At 39.0% G+C, this 14,072-nt stretch overlaps 1 protein-coding gene across 1 annotated transcript in view; it reads left to right on the plus strand.

Annotated features, from left to right (window-relative positions):
- The window catches only part of TRPM6 (transient receptor potential cation channel subfamily M member 6), a 117,418-nt gene that overhangs the window by 36,584 nt on the left and 66,762 nt on the right, over positions 1 to 14,072 (plus strand). The window contains exons 12-20 of the mRNA XM_064176336.1: positions 57 to 110; positions 1,717 to 1,857; positions 4,800 to 4,934; positions 5,477 to 5,757; positions 6,979 to 7,207; positions 7,758 to 7,913; positions 9,776 to 9,910; positions 10,875 to 11,003; positions 12,909 to 13,160. Of these exons, the coding sequence (XP_064032406.1) occupies positions 57 to 110; positions 1,717 to 1,857; positions 4,800 to 4,934; positions 5,477 to 5,757; positions 6,979 to 7,207; positions 7,758 to 7,913; positions 9,776 to 9,910; positions 10,875 to 11,003; positions 12,909 to 13,160 (1,512 nt within the window). The remainder of the gene's footprint in view (positions 1 to 56; positions 111 to 1,716; positions 1,858 to 4,799; positions 4,935 to 5,476; positions 5,758 to 6,978; positions 7,208 to 7,757; positions 7,914 to 9,775; positions 9,911 to 10,874; positions 11,004 to 12,908; positions 13,161 to 14,072) is intronic.

Raw genomic sequence — 14,072 nt, forward strand, 5'->3', positions numbered from 1 at the left:
GATTTTCTAATGTGGAGTAACATGGTTGTTTGTTATCTTTCCTTTACACACCACAGAAACAAGGACCATCAAATCTACTATTGCATCACCTAGTCCGAGATGTGAAGCAGGTAACTGATATAGGAAAAGTTGGGAAGCGAAACTGGTAACTTATAATTTTAATGTCTAGTGGCACACTGCTATTAAGGTAATGCACGTTGCCCAGATAGATGGTAAACAACCCGTCCCTGGAAATGTTCAAGGCCAGACTGGATGGGAATATATGCCTGCTCATTGCAGGTGGGATGTAATTAGATGACCTTTAAGGTCCCTTCCAGCACACACCACTGTGTAATTTTATTAATACAGGGGAATTTTAGGAATAGAAGTGATGAGTTCATTACTATTTCCAGTAAATGGATTTATATTTATCCCATTGATTCCCCTAAGCAATTAACTAGCATACTATGACTGACTGTTTTTAAGGGTCTTGTACCTTAATTTCAAAGCCATGCAGTTCATGTCAATCAGACACTCTTTCTCAAGTTGCTGAAGTGATTGTATGAAAGACTTAGTGGAGTAGTGCAGTAATTATGCTTATTGCTTTAAGGTTTTCTTTTTTGTTTTTAACCCCGAAAGCTAAAAATTTCTGTCCTGATTGAGCAGGGAAAAAAAAAAAAAGAAAAAAAAAAGGATACTGTGACAAGATACAGTACAATTTTAATGTGCTGTGCTGCCTAGGAGAACAGAAGGTGGCAGTGGATGACTATTGCATGGAGCACTGATTCTGTTACTAGTTTAGTGTTTGCTTTGTTATTTAGCTACACAGTTAATTTATTTCGTGTTTCTTTTTTCTCTTGCACCTCACTGCACTGCTTAGCTAGGAAGGGATGAACTGTTTTATCTGCATCTAGTCTCCTAGATGCGTAGCATGCAGGAGATGCCTAAATCCAAAACTAGATGAATGGCCTAATTCTTTCCAGGGTATGAATGCCAGGATAAAATAAAATGGTAAATCTGACTGTTTGCAGAGTTCTGTGGTCTCATGTCGTGGGATTCTGATGTAGTTTTCTTATTGTGGGTGACTTTCATGTCAGTACCATAATGGTTCTATAAATAGGGCGTTCTGGTCTCCATGGCAAACTATTTTCTGTGTTTTCTCTCAATGGTGGACTTATTTGAGGTCTAATTCATGTGACAGAAATGGAAGAACTGAATGTTGAAAATATATTGAACTTTTCCAGGTTGAGAATTCTTTCTCTTTGATGCTGAAATGGTTTTTCTTCTTAATATGATCCCTGTCCTAAATTCCATAGCCTGATTACATCTCAGGGCACTGGGAAAATACAGGTGTGATCTAAAGGGGAGCTTTTGGCACTTTCAGTAGTAGAATTTAGGTAGAAAATGGGTACATAGTTTCAAAACTTTCTATAGCTGGATATGCTAAATTCACTTGGGACCTGTAAACAGGTCTAATTGCTGAAAAGCATTTTTCACCTGAGCTTTTCTAAGTTTCCATAAGTGCTCTGTGAATGAGTTGTGTCGTTGCAGTCTTACTACACATATTAACACTTACCAGAGTGGTGTGAATGTGGTTTTCAGAATACTTTCTTTATTAACACAGCCAGTTTTACTGCTGCTGCTGCTGCTGACTCATCTCATAGTGGTAAGGCTCTGACATGGTTGAATGTTGCATATAAAAGCATCATTAAATGCTTGTGACCTTACATATTTCAGAATACCCTTCCCTTGGATTACAAGATAACACTCATTGATATTGGGTTGGTGATAGAGTACCTCCTTGGTGGAGCTTATCGGAGCAGCTACACACGGAAGCATTTCCGAATTGTCTACAATGATCTCTACAGAAAACACAAGGTAACCTGTGTGACATGGTTATGACTGCTCATGAAGAAAAGCCAAAATATGTTATCTCAGGTTTTCATTGTGATTTGTCTGGAGAGCATCAGTTAAATGTGTGCAATCCACGTCTGTTTTATGAGTTTCTTTGGCAACTGTGGAGAGATTGCAAATAAAAGAGATGAATCTCTCCCCAGAGTACTCCCTGCTCCTCAAGACCACAGGTAATTGGTTCCGCCTGATAGCTGGATTGTGTGTGTTGTCTGTCATCCATCAATAAAGAATGACACATCTGTACCAACTACCATTTTATGGTTTGCAAAACTGTTTTATATTTCTGCTCTTGCAGCTTGCACTGCAAGTTCAGACATACTGAATTCAACAGGCATTAACTAGACTTAGAGCACATCTGCAAGGCATAGTGAAGAGTAATATGGAGATCCCTGACTCTAGTTTTGAGCAAGGTTTTTAATCTTTTAGAAGCAGTTCAGTGTTAGTGATAAGTCTTCCTGCCCAAGTGTTGTGGTTTAACCCCAGCTAGCAACTAGGTCAACAAGGCCACTGGCAGAATGGAGGAGAGAATTGGAAGGTAAATGTTAGAAAAGCCATGGGTTGAGGCAAAGACAGTTTAATTAAAAAAAACATGTAAGCAAATTAAAGCAAGGAATTTGTTCAGTAATTCCCATCCGCAGACAGGCATTCAGCCATCTCCAAGAAAACAGTTTCTTGGGAAGACAAACACCATCACTGTGAACTTTCCTCCATTCCTTCTTTTCCCCACAGCTTTATATGTTGAGCATGACGTCATATGGTATGGAATATCCTATTGGTCAGATGAAGTCAGCTGTCCCAGCTGTGTCTCCTCTCAGCTTGTGCACCCCAAGCCTATTCACTGATATAGTGCTATGAAGAACAAAAAAGGCCTTGAATGTGTGTAAACACTGCTCAGCAATAACAAAAGCATCTCTGTGTTATCAACACTGTTTTCAGCACAAATCCAAAGCATAGCCCCATATTAGCTACTCTGAAAAAAACCCTCTGCTTCAGCTAAACCCAGCACACCATGTTGAGCTGTTTGCCTGAAAAAGCTGTTTCCATGGTCATCACATGGAAAGTCTTATGGGTAGAGTGGCTTTGTGAATGCACAAGGTTGTGCTTGAACATTTGTGCTGTTCTGCACATTCTACACTGAAATGGGTGGGGAGGTTGACTCTCTAGAAAGGAGGGCCACCTCCAGGAGGACCTGGGTAGGCTCAGTGACTGGGCTAGCAAGAACCTCATGAAGTTTGTTGGGGACAAATATATGGTCTTAAATCTGGGAATCCATAATCCAGGGGCACAGCTGAGACTGGTATCCACCTGGCTGAAGGGTAGCCCTGTGGAAAGGGTCCTGGGCATCTTGGTGAATAATAAGCACAGCATGAGTGAAGAATGTGCTGCAGTGGAAAAAAAAAAAAAAAAAAAAAAAAAAACCAACCAAAAAAACAAAACCCAAACCCAAATCAAGAGGATGCTGGGTTGCAGCAAGGGCATTATCAGTACAGATAAAGAAATCATTGTCTCACTGTACTTAGAGCTTGTCAGGCCACACCTAGAATACTATGTGCAGCTTTGGTCCTCACTGGACAAAAAAGATGCAGACAAAGTGGAAAGTATCCAGAGAAGGCCCACAAAAATGATCAGAGGACTGGAAGACCTCCCATATGAAGAAAGGCTGAGAGAACTGACTTTGTTTAGCCTGGAGAAGAGAAGAGAGGAGACCTTATTACAATGTACCAGTACATCAGGAGGATGGAATCTCCCTTTTTTATGGGGATTCCTATTGGAAAGATAAGGGGTGATGGGTAACAGTTACTCCTTGGGAGATTCCAAATGGACTCCAGAAAAAAAAATTCACAATGAGAACAATTACAGATTGCCACTGTCTTCCAAGAGAAGTGGTAGATTCTCTTATATTGGTCAGTTTTAAGATTTAGCTTGAGAGGCTGCTGGGCCTTCTCTTTTAAACAATAGTAATAAGTATAAAGGTTGGACCAGATGATTCTTGGGGTCCCCTTCCAACCTAGCATTTTGTGTGACTGTACATCCATGTGTGCATATCAGTAGTGTAACTTCTACAAACAAACAAAAACACAAATGAAACTGCCTCAAAGCAGTGTGCAAACATGCTAACACTTTCCTGTTTTCCTCTTTACTTGCCAAAATCACTAACTTGAAAACTGTGTAAACTTCTCAATAAATTACCCAAATATTATTCCCAACATCACAGAATGAGCAGATACACTGCACAAGAATTCTTCCTGCTTTTTGAAGTAGAAGCACTTCCGTATGTTAAAAAGCAAACAACAACATATTTTCACCCCGTCATACTGTTGTAATGACTAATAGAACTTTTGGCTGATCAGGGAAAGTGAGAAATAATGCAAAAATGTTAAATGGAGTGACTAGAAACAGTTAGAGCTTCCCGTGTGTCACAGTCTTAATACAGTGAGTAGAAAGAGATAATTGAGCGGTTCTGACACTCTTCACTGTATACTCATTAAGTAAAATCTTAACAGAGATGAGTGAAAACATGTGACCATATATCTAGAAGCAGTAGGAAGGAGTGTTAGTGATTCAGATACTAATATTCTTCTGTCTCAGTCAACACTGAACAGAATTCCCAAGGATGCTGGACATGCCATCCTTCAGAGTAAATGATCAGGAAAAAGTTCAGAGAACTTCGGTCTTTTAAAGACCTCACAACACTAAGTAGTCACTTTGAAGAGCTTCCAGGTTGTGTGGTGAAAGTCTGGTTGGTGTTTTAATTGGTGAATGCTATTGAGCAATTCAGTGTTTGCTGACTCACTAGTCTTTGAGTAACATCCATTTCTACAGGCACTACTGCAGTGAGAGGTATGTACCAGCAAATCTGATTTCTAATTTGCATTTCTCTGCTTGTGTTTTGTGGTGATATATAGAGAGTGCTCTCCAGCTTTTCTCAGAGCCTCTCTCATTCCATTCATCCAAGTAATCAGTCGGGTAGCAGAATGGGATCTGCTGAAAGTACTCTGCATTCTCAGTTCTTCAGAACAGCACAGCCTTACAAATACAAGGTAATGTAACTGTTTATTCTATACTTTGCTTAGGACATATTAATCTGCTGATCATTTTATTGACAGCTTTTAGACGCACTTGGGTCAGGCTGGTAATTATCATAGATCTACTTAAATTTTGGTGGAACTGATGTACTGGTCACTGTTCACTGAGTGCAAATCCTGCAGTTTAACATTGAAATCAAGCTCAGACACCTTCTGTGATTTTTTTTAACTTCCATCCATTTGTTGCTAAGGGCTTTTGTTCAAGGAAATGTAGTATCACCAGATTTCTGAACATCAAGTCAAAGTAGGATCTTGGTATCACTACAGAATGGAAGGTTATAAATGGCATGAGTAGAGAGAAAGGAGTGTTTTCCTGCCACTAATGTTACCTCCTGCTTCACATTATTAATCTGATTGTGATCCTACCTGTGGTTTATGACCTAAATATATATAATAATCAAGTATCTTGGTTCTTGTGATTCAGATTTGCATGCAGTTTAATTTCATGAATCTGAACTTCAAACATTCATCAAGATTTTTTTTTTAACAATTTATAGGAAAGATCCACTGCTTTCCCTAAGTGTAAGAAGAAATCAAAAGAAGATACAAATTTTGCAGAGAACTATGAGTCATCTGGCTTTATCTACCCCTATAATGACCTCCTAGTTTGGGCAGTATTAATGAAAAGGCAGAAGTTGGCCATGTTTTTCTGGCAGCATGGAGAAGAAGCCATGGTCAAGGCTGTTGTGGCTTGTAAACTCTACAAGGCAATGGCACGTGAAGCTAAACAGAGCAACATGGTAGATGATACTTCAGAAGAGCTCAAGAAATACTCTAAGTATGAATTCTTAATGAAGTTCTGCCAGTTCTTAGAATAGTTAGGTGTTTTTTAAATATACAAAGAGTTTGTAAAATTTGAGGTGTCATGGACTATAGAGTGTAAAAGACTCCACTGTTCATATTATGTGATGGAGCTTTGTGTTGTTGTGTACTCTGGTTGACAGTTAAAGCTATAGCATGTTGTCTAGTTGCATATTTGAAAATTAAAATAGAAACATGTGGCTCATTGTTTGCTAAATGGCCAGGTGGGAGACTGCAATTTCCCTTACAGCTTTTCATGCTGTTCAGCTTTTCAAAATGCCATGTGGCACATATGTGTTGCAGTTTTCAGGTCTGTAATGTGGTAATGAGTACACTGAAACTGTTGCTTAAATCCTGCTCTATGTAAGACCTAAAGAAAAATGTATGCTGAAATAGCTGAGTGAACAAAAAATTAAGAAGACTAAGAATTTTCTTCAAGTTTATAGTGTCGTGTTAGTGTTTTCTGGTAGTTTGTGTTGTTAATGACGTGTGCTTTGTGGCCATCATGCCTTAAATTCAGAGTACAATAACATGTGCTGTCTCGTATCGTGTGCAGCACCAGACCTCCTTACAGAGATGCTTATGAGACAACATAAAAGAGGAGGCTTTTTCCACTGCCTGCAATGCTTTCCCACACTGATGATGAGTCTGTTGTTGAGCAAAATACACAGAACATAGAATCACAGAATCAACCAGGTTGGAAGAGACTGCCAAGATCATCCAGTCCAACCTATCATCCAGCCCTATCCAATCAACTAGACGATGGCACTAAATGCCCCATCCAGTCTTTTCTTGAACACCTCCAGGGACGGCGACTCCACCATCTCCTTGGGCAGCCCATTCCAATGGCAAATCACTCTCTCTGGGAAGAACTTCCTCCTAACATCCAGCCTACCCGCCCTGGCACAACTTGAGACTGTATCCCCTTGTTCTGTTTCTGGTTGCCTGGTGTAAGAGACCGACCCCCACTGTTTTGTTTGATTAAGAAGAAAACAAATAGCTCAGACAAGGATTAGGACTAAATTGTTATATTTACTCCTGAAATTATTTTTCACTAGATATACTGATAAAGCAATGAGAGAAATGAGAGAAAGCATACTTGGTGAGATTATTAGTTAATGGAGTTTTCAAACCAGCCTCTTTGTAGCAGTGATTTTGAGGTTTGCTTGATTTAACCATAAACTTCTTTTTACTCTAGGGAATTTGGCCAACTTGCCTTAGATGTGCTGGACAAAGCATTCAGACAGAACGAGCAGATGGCCATGAAGTTGCTGACCTATGAACTGAAAAACTGGAGCAACTCAACTTGCTTAAAACTAGCAGTGTCTGTGGGGTTGCGGCCCTTCGTATCCCACACTTGTACTCAGATGCTGCTGACTGATATGTGGATGGGACGTCTGAAGATGCGGAAGAACTCATGGTTTAAAGTAACATCACTTTTCCTGACCATTTAGATGCTGTTTGGGTGCTTTGTACATGTCTTTATGGTTATGAGTATGTTTGATGTAGCTTCAGACAGGTGTGCTTATTCATGGATTGGAATTTGCACATCTAGGACAGAAAAGAAGTGTGGAGAGGGAAGACAGTACTTGCTTCTTATCTACTTCTTTGCAAAAGCAGCTATGGGATGACACGGCATTTTGTGAGGTTGTTTTTTTTTTTTTTTTTTTTCTGTTCCCATTGTCTTACCACTCTTTGGTCCTACTTCTCCTGCTCTCCCTGCCTTATATTGGTGGTTCTCTGGTGGAGGTGCTGATGGTAGGAATGCCTTCCAGGCTTACGGAGCAGTATCTAAAGTACTCCCAGATACCACGGCACTCATCAAAGCCACATAAAGTTAAGAACTTCTTTAGGAGTATGACAGAGATTCCCTGCACTGGGTTTATATTGGCACCATGCATGGCTGACTAGTGCCTCAGGTCTATACTATCACTGCTGAATTGATTTTGTGCCCCTTTAATTATGTCTCTCTTTTAGGTCATTATGAGTATTCTCCTACCTCCCACCATCTTGATGCTGGAGTTTAAAAGCAAAGCTGAAATGTCTCATGTGCCTCAGTCTCAAGACTGCCACCAGTTCACATGGTATCATGGGGATCAGAGTCCAGCTAGCTCTAAAGATGCCTTGTCTCTGGTTAGTCTGTGATGATCAGTCATTCGTGTGTCAGAGTCTGTTTACCACCGTGTAATCCTGATGAATGAAGAGAAGGTGATCAGCTGGAAGTATGTGGTTCTCAAGAAGCAGGGGTCTGATCCCTGGTTTGGAAACAGACTGAAGTTACTTAATCCATCCTAGATGTCAATTCTGTACTGATCATAATGAGAAAATCCTTCCTAACTTCACAGAATTCTAGTGAGATTGTAATTATCTGTCAGTTGTTTTAGGGTAGAAGGCCTGCTCAAGCTGCAGATAAATACCTGCAGGCCACCTTGAATATCAAGTAATCTAAGAGTGGTTTCATATTATATGAAAAATCACTCTCATAGAACTCAGTTCAGGTTTCCGGTTAAACTGTCCAAAGGAGGAAACAGCAGATCTGAGGCAGTCCAGGTTGCATCCTCTCTAACTCACTCCTTCCTCCCACTTTGCCTGGCTAGCAGCTTCTGTCCCACATCTTGGCCACAGCCTCATCCCTTTTCCATGACCATCCTTCCCTCTTAATCTCTCTTTGACATTTTGTTATCTGAATTGCATCACAGTCCTTCCAGAAGTTTAGTGCCTACCCTCCCTGTAGAAAAACAAGGTCTAATTTCTACCACTTAAGGTTAGCGGAGATGCCATTTAAAGCACGAGATAAGCACTATGCTTTTATCTTAGTAACCTGAACTGAGTCTTGAAACACTCTGTAGGGACCTGGCTGTGCAAATATCCTTCTTAGGCCTGCCTGTGGGGAGTCTCCAGCATAAGTGAAGTCTTTGCCTTTTAGAATCTGAATTCACCCAGGCTTTTGCTACGGAGAACTGCCTGTCCTTTTTACGCTCCACAAATAATTCCTTGAAGAGAATAATTCCTAAAGTTGTCAGTCTGAGGGAGACAGCAGATGCAGAGAATTTCCATCCAGAGGGGTAAATGTTGGTCAGGTACTGACTAATAAAAGTAGCATTGTCAAGTGAGAGTTGCTCTGCTTATCCTAAAGTAGGTAAGCATTGTATACTGCTTGGGACCTTCTCAGTTAACTTTCAATTCATGTGAAATAGAAGAGTGTATTATCGTTGAGGGATTTTGCAGCAGTATGATAGGCCTGTCAATGTCATGCTTGTGTTTTCTCTCTCTGACACAGCACCTTCTACTCCTCTCTCAGTTGCTCACTGTTGTCTGTGTGCAGCTCATTTTAGGTTTCAGTGGTAATCCGGTGTTTGTACTTTTAGCGGGGTACTCACACAAATCTCAAACTCTGAATCAAGCGTGTTACCTCTATTTTTTGTAGGCAGATATTCATGAGAACTTACTTGTTCCATTCTCATCTTCTCATTAGGCATAAAATATGTGTTAATCTAGCAATTAAATTCTGCATTAAAATGTAATTATTTCACTGTCTTTACATGTTCTGTGCTACTGTAGACCTAAATGGAAATGTGGAAATTACTGCCTTATTTCAGAATGTACCACAGTCATCAGTGAAGCTCTAGCTAACTCAGTTGTTTTGTACTGAGAGTTATGATTTATCTGTATTTTAGAGATGAGGAAAGTGAGATATGGAGTATTTAAGTGACTTTGCTTACAGACTGAAGGAAATGTGCAGCAGGAACAGGAGTGGATTCAGGTTCAGCTGACATTCAGTCCACTGCCTGTAGTCATAAAAGCAAATTCTTAAGAGTATGCATGTTAATTATTGCGAATGAGATGCTTATAACCAGATGAAAGAAAGCTGTAGTAGTGTTCTGTATGTTCAGGACAAAGCTTAAAATCTCTGTCTGTCTTTGTTTAAACATGCCACAGCCTTTGCTATCATAGACTATGGTTCCTTTGATTTAAAATGCTGTTTCCTTTTAAAGAAGGATTATGATGTGGAGAAGGTTGCTCAGAAGTCTGATGAAAGCCAAGTAGATGGTGGACAAGGAAACCTGCCTGGCACTAGAAAAATCTATGAGTTCTACAATGCACCAATTGTCAAGTTCTGGTTTCACACGGTTGGTCATTACACTAGAACTTCAATTACCAAGCCCTCCTTTTATCCTTCAAATGCCACTTGATACTGCTTTTTACTTTGTCTAGCATGGATTTGTAGCCACTTATTGGTGGGGATGGGTGGGAAGATGCTTGAATATTATTCTCATACTTAAGTGAGAAGTTTTTCTACTAAAATCATGCAGTATCAGTAGAAAAACCCAGCAAAATGACTAAACCAAGCAAACAAAAAGAACAGTCATGAAGAATTAAAGAAAAATTCAAGCACAGCTTGAACAGTGGTTAATATCACAGGCAGAAATAAATTTGAAGTTGGGCTCAGACACGTTAAATACCTCACAGATATTTGCATCCTTGTCTTAAGAAACTGTTTATGAAGGCATGAATATTAATCTATGCATGATCATTTACTGTACAGAAATATACCTTTATTAAATCAACTTTAGCAATAAACCATTTGTCAGTAGAGCTTTGGATAAAGCACATATGCACAAATCTTAAAACGGTAATGCTAACTGCTTTGTAGTTTGTTAATCTATATTCCATGTGTGTCTATAGTAAGTTTTTGGTACTTTTTATGTATGTGCCTTCTACCTGATATTGCTCTTGCTGTGTTTTGTATGGCACTGATTAAACAGCAGTAATTCTTGTAGCTTTGAGAACGGTTACTTGCTCCTACAGAAGGTTAGAATAAAAGCATAGCACTGCCTTTAAACTCAAGAAATGTGCAAAGTGGTGTGTGTTATGTTACGGATTTGTGACCTAGTGGACATACGCTGTGTGCTATAGTTAATTTTCTGGTCCCACTTTCCTGGTAATGCCTAAGAAGGAAAGATTTTGGTCTCAAAAACCTGACAGTGCCCCAGCAGTTTGAATACAAACTGCCAGACTAATTACACATTAAGTTTGCAGAAACGCATGAAGACTTTTGTGGCTATGTGCTATATATGTCTGTGTGTTTCGCAGATGGCGTACATGGCATTTCTCATGCTTTTCACTTACGTCGTGTTGGTGAAGATGGAACCAAGACCGAGTGTGCAAGAGTGGCTTGTTATAATTTATATTTTCAGCACTGCTATTGAAAAAATCAGGGAGGTAAGTTTTGTCATTCACACTTCTTGTCTGTAGAGAATATATTATAAAGCAGTGAATGCCACAAACTGGGGAATGCCAAATTCTGTGTTCTTTCAGTAGAGAATTTAGAAAAGAATTAAACAGGGCATTTACTCAGAAGCCTTTTATTTGAGTACCAGTATTTAGGCTTTGAAAACACATTTTAAATGTTTGTCCTTAGGTATCTTATTTTTACACGTAAAGCCATTGGTAATGTGCAGGTTGCTTGACAGTGATTGTTGAGAGCGTATGCACCTTTTTCTTATCTTTTTTGAGTGGATCATTGAGCATGGAAAAAGTTATATTCCAATTGAAATTAAGTGCAATTATTCGATCCAATCTTCTGAACACAACTTGCACTCCAAACCTGAGTCTGAGGACAAATACCATATGTTTCCCATGTCGTTATACCTGATCAGGCTTATCTGTAGAATCAGCACATAAACAATAGTAGTGTGACTTTTTTTTTTCACATTTGATATGCTGTACATTTAGAGGAATAAAGATACAAAAAATAAGTCATAGTTCTGAGTGAAGGATGCTGTTACAACGCATACACACCCGGAAGACTGTGACATCAGTACAAAGGAGGCAAAGGATTTTGTGGGGCAGCAAAAGTGCTGGGAATGTATTTAAGCTTGGATAAATATATAAATTATGTGTTTGCTTGAAACAATATTGAAAGAAACATAATCTACCCAAGGATTACCTAATTGCAAGCACTTTGGAAGTCACTGTTGTGCTGTTGCATCATGTTGATAGTGAGACAGTGGAAACATCAGCTTTTTTTTCTAGCATTATCATTAATTGGAAACTTTCAGATTCACATTTACTACTTGATTTTCTTTGTCCATGTGCTAGTTCTGGTGTTCTGGTGAAAACTTTTTAGGACATTGTGTCTTACTTGTGCAGCTAATTCACTGCTGAGGGCCTTGTTATTTATAACTGAAGAAATCTCTATTCCTGTAGATTTTATCAACTGACAAAGCCTTAGGCCTGTATCCTGCGACTAGTTCCTCGTGTGAGTTAGTCCAGCTGAACTGAGCAGGATCACTTGTTTACACTAATGTGTTCATTTGCATAAATTATTGCAGGATCAGGGAATTCCATTTCAAAGTCTCAAATTTGCTTGCTACCGCTGTGATCTAAATAGCACTGCATAATTACCCTCACTTGTGTAAAGGTTTTATTTATGGCCTCCCAAAGATTCCACTTCGCACATTTGCTTAGTGATGCTTGAAATGCCTTTAGGGCACCTCAGAGTTCAAGGAACAACATTTCATTCCTTACCTTGCTAGTTGCTAGCACACCTTTTTTTAGCACGTCCTTGGTGGAATACCAGGATCTTTATAATTTCAGTCTGAAATAAAAGGCATCAGTTATTTTCCCACCAGCAAGGTTAGGTTGCTACTTTCCATGACTTAGGGGCTTTTGAAAGGGCTGTTGCAGATCGTGACCATTCCTCTAGAAAATGCTTGTTAATGTAAATGATGCATATGCATAGGAGTTCTATAGTAGCTGATTTTTCCACTGAGCAATGTGCTCTTTAGTGAGCAGGGTCAGGCTCAGAATAAATTTCTCCTTATGAAGAGCTAGTCTATCTGGTGTAGCATGCTTGAGCAATATGATACTATAGATTAAGGACAAACCTCAATTAATAGTGAAGGGCAACTTACAGTAGAGGCGTGGCATTAAAGAAAAAAAAAAAAGAAAATAAAAAAATTATATATTCCCAAATACCACAAAGCAGTTCAGGTAGAAAAGGTTAAAGAATGGAAAAGGTTAAAGAATGCATCTGTAACATTGTGGAGGCTTTTTATTTGGTTGTTTTTTTGTTTGTTTGCTTTGTTTCTTTTATTTATTTTCCCCCCCCCGCATCCATTTCAGGTATTTATCACAGAACCTGGAAAATTCTCCCAAAAAGTGAAGGTTTGGATATCTGAGTACTGGAATTTTACTGATTCCATAGCTATCATCCTGTTTATGATTGGTTTTGGCTTGCGCTGGTCTGACCCACCTATTCAAACTGCAGGGAGGCTACTTTACTGCTTGGATATAATATTTTGGTATACTCGTCTCCTTGATCTTTTTGCTGTGAATCAGCATGCTGGCCCATACCTGACAATGATTGGGAAAATGGTAAGTATTATGCTTTAAGCAGTATTTTTCTAGTTAAGGCTTCACGTAAAGGTCAGAAGCAAGAGAAGAGAGTGATAGACAAAGCAGAGGTCACCTAATAATTTGTACTGAATATGTTACCTGAAAATAGAATATCTTTTTTTCTGTGTGAGTTGACCATAATCAGATTTCAGTTCTCCCTAATTTAGTGAATGTTTGACTGTATTCACAAAAGCCACTTCATTATTTAGAGAAAGTTTGCATTTGAGTTAAGTTTCTGATCTAGCTTAATGACACAGGAAAAAAATCAGTCTCTTGCAAATGGGCTTACTGCTACAGATAATTCCCCTAGCTCTTGGAAACTGTCTCATTATTATTTTCCATTTCAATTCAAATAATTGTATCTCATTTTAGCAAGCAAAATTTCTCTGAGATCAAAGTTAATTTTTTTTTCTTCTCTTTTGGTGTGAGAAATACTGCTGAACTGCTGCCTGGTCTTGAGGGATATCTGCAGATTCCCACTGTAATTTCCCTCAGTTTTGGGAACTACCTTTTTAATCCTTTTATAGTCTGTCTTTCATAGTAAGTCCAATTCAGTGTTTGAAGGCAAAATAATCTTCACTCTTATTCCTTACTATTGGTTTGGAAGAAATACCACCAAAGGAAAGCACTATCATTAGGTCCTTGGATTTTTCAAATCTTGCTTTAGATTTTAAGGGAGACCTGAGACAAAAGTAGGACTTGTGGCCTTTTTCATTCAGGATAACCTTAACCTCTGTAAAATACTTAGGTAGTCCAGGTCATAGAAATAGATTACTTTTATTTTCTCCAGCATGTTTCAGATATTTGCCTTGAGTTTATATTCTGATTTGTAAAAGCAGTGATCGATACTCTTCCCTAAAATGTATGTCTCCTTTACACACAATTAACACA

The sequence above is a fragment of the Pogoniulus pusillus genome, chromosome Z (assembly GCF_015220805.1).
Source record: "Pogoniulus pusillus isolate bPogPus1 chromosome Z, bPogPus1.pri, whole genome shotgun sequence".
In the NCBI taxonomy this organism is placed as follows: Eukaryota; Metazoa; Chordata; class Aves; order Piciformes; family Lybiidae; genus Pogoniulus; species Pogoniulus pusillus.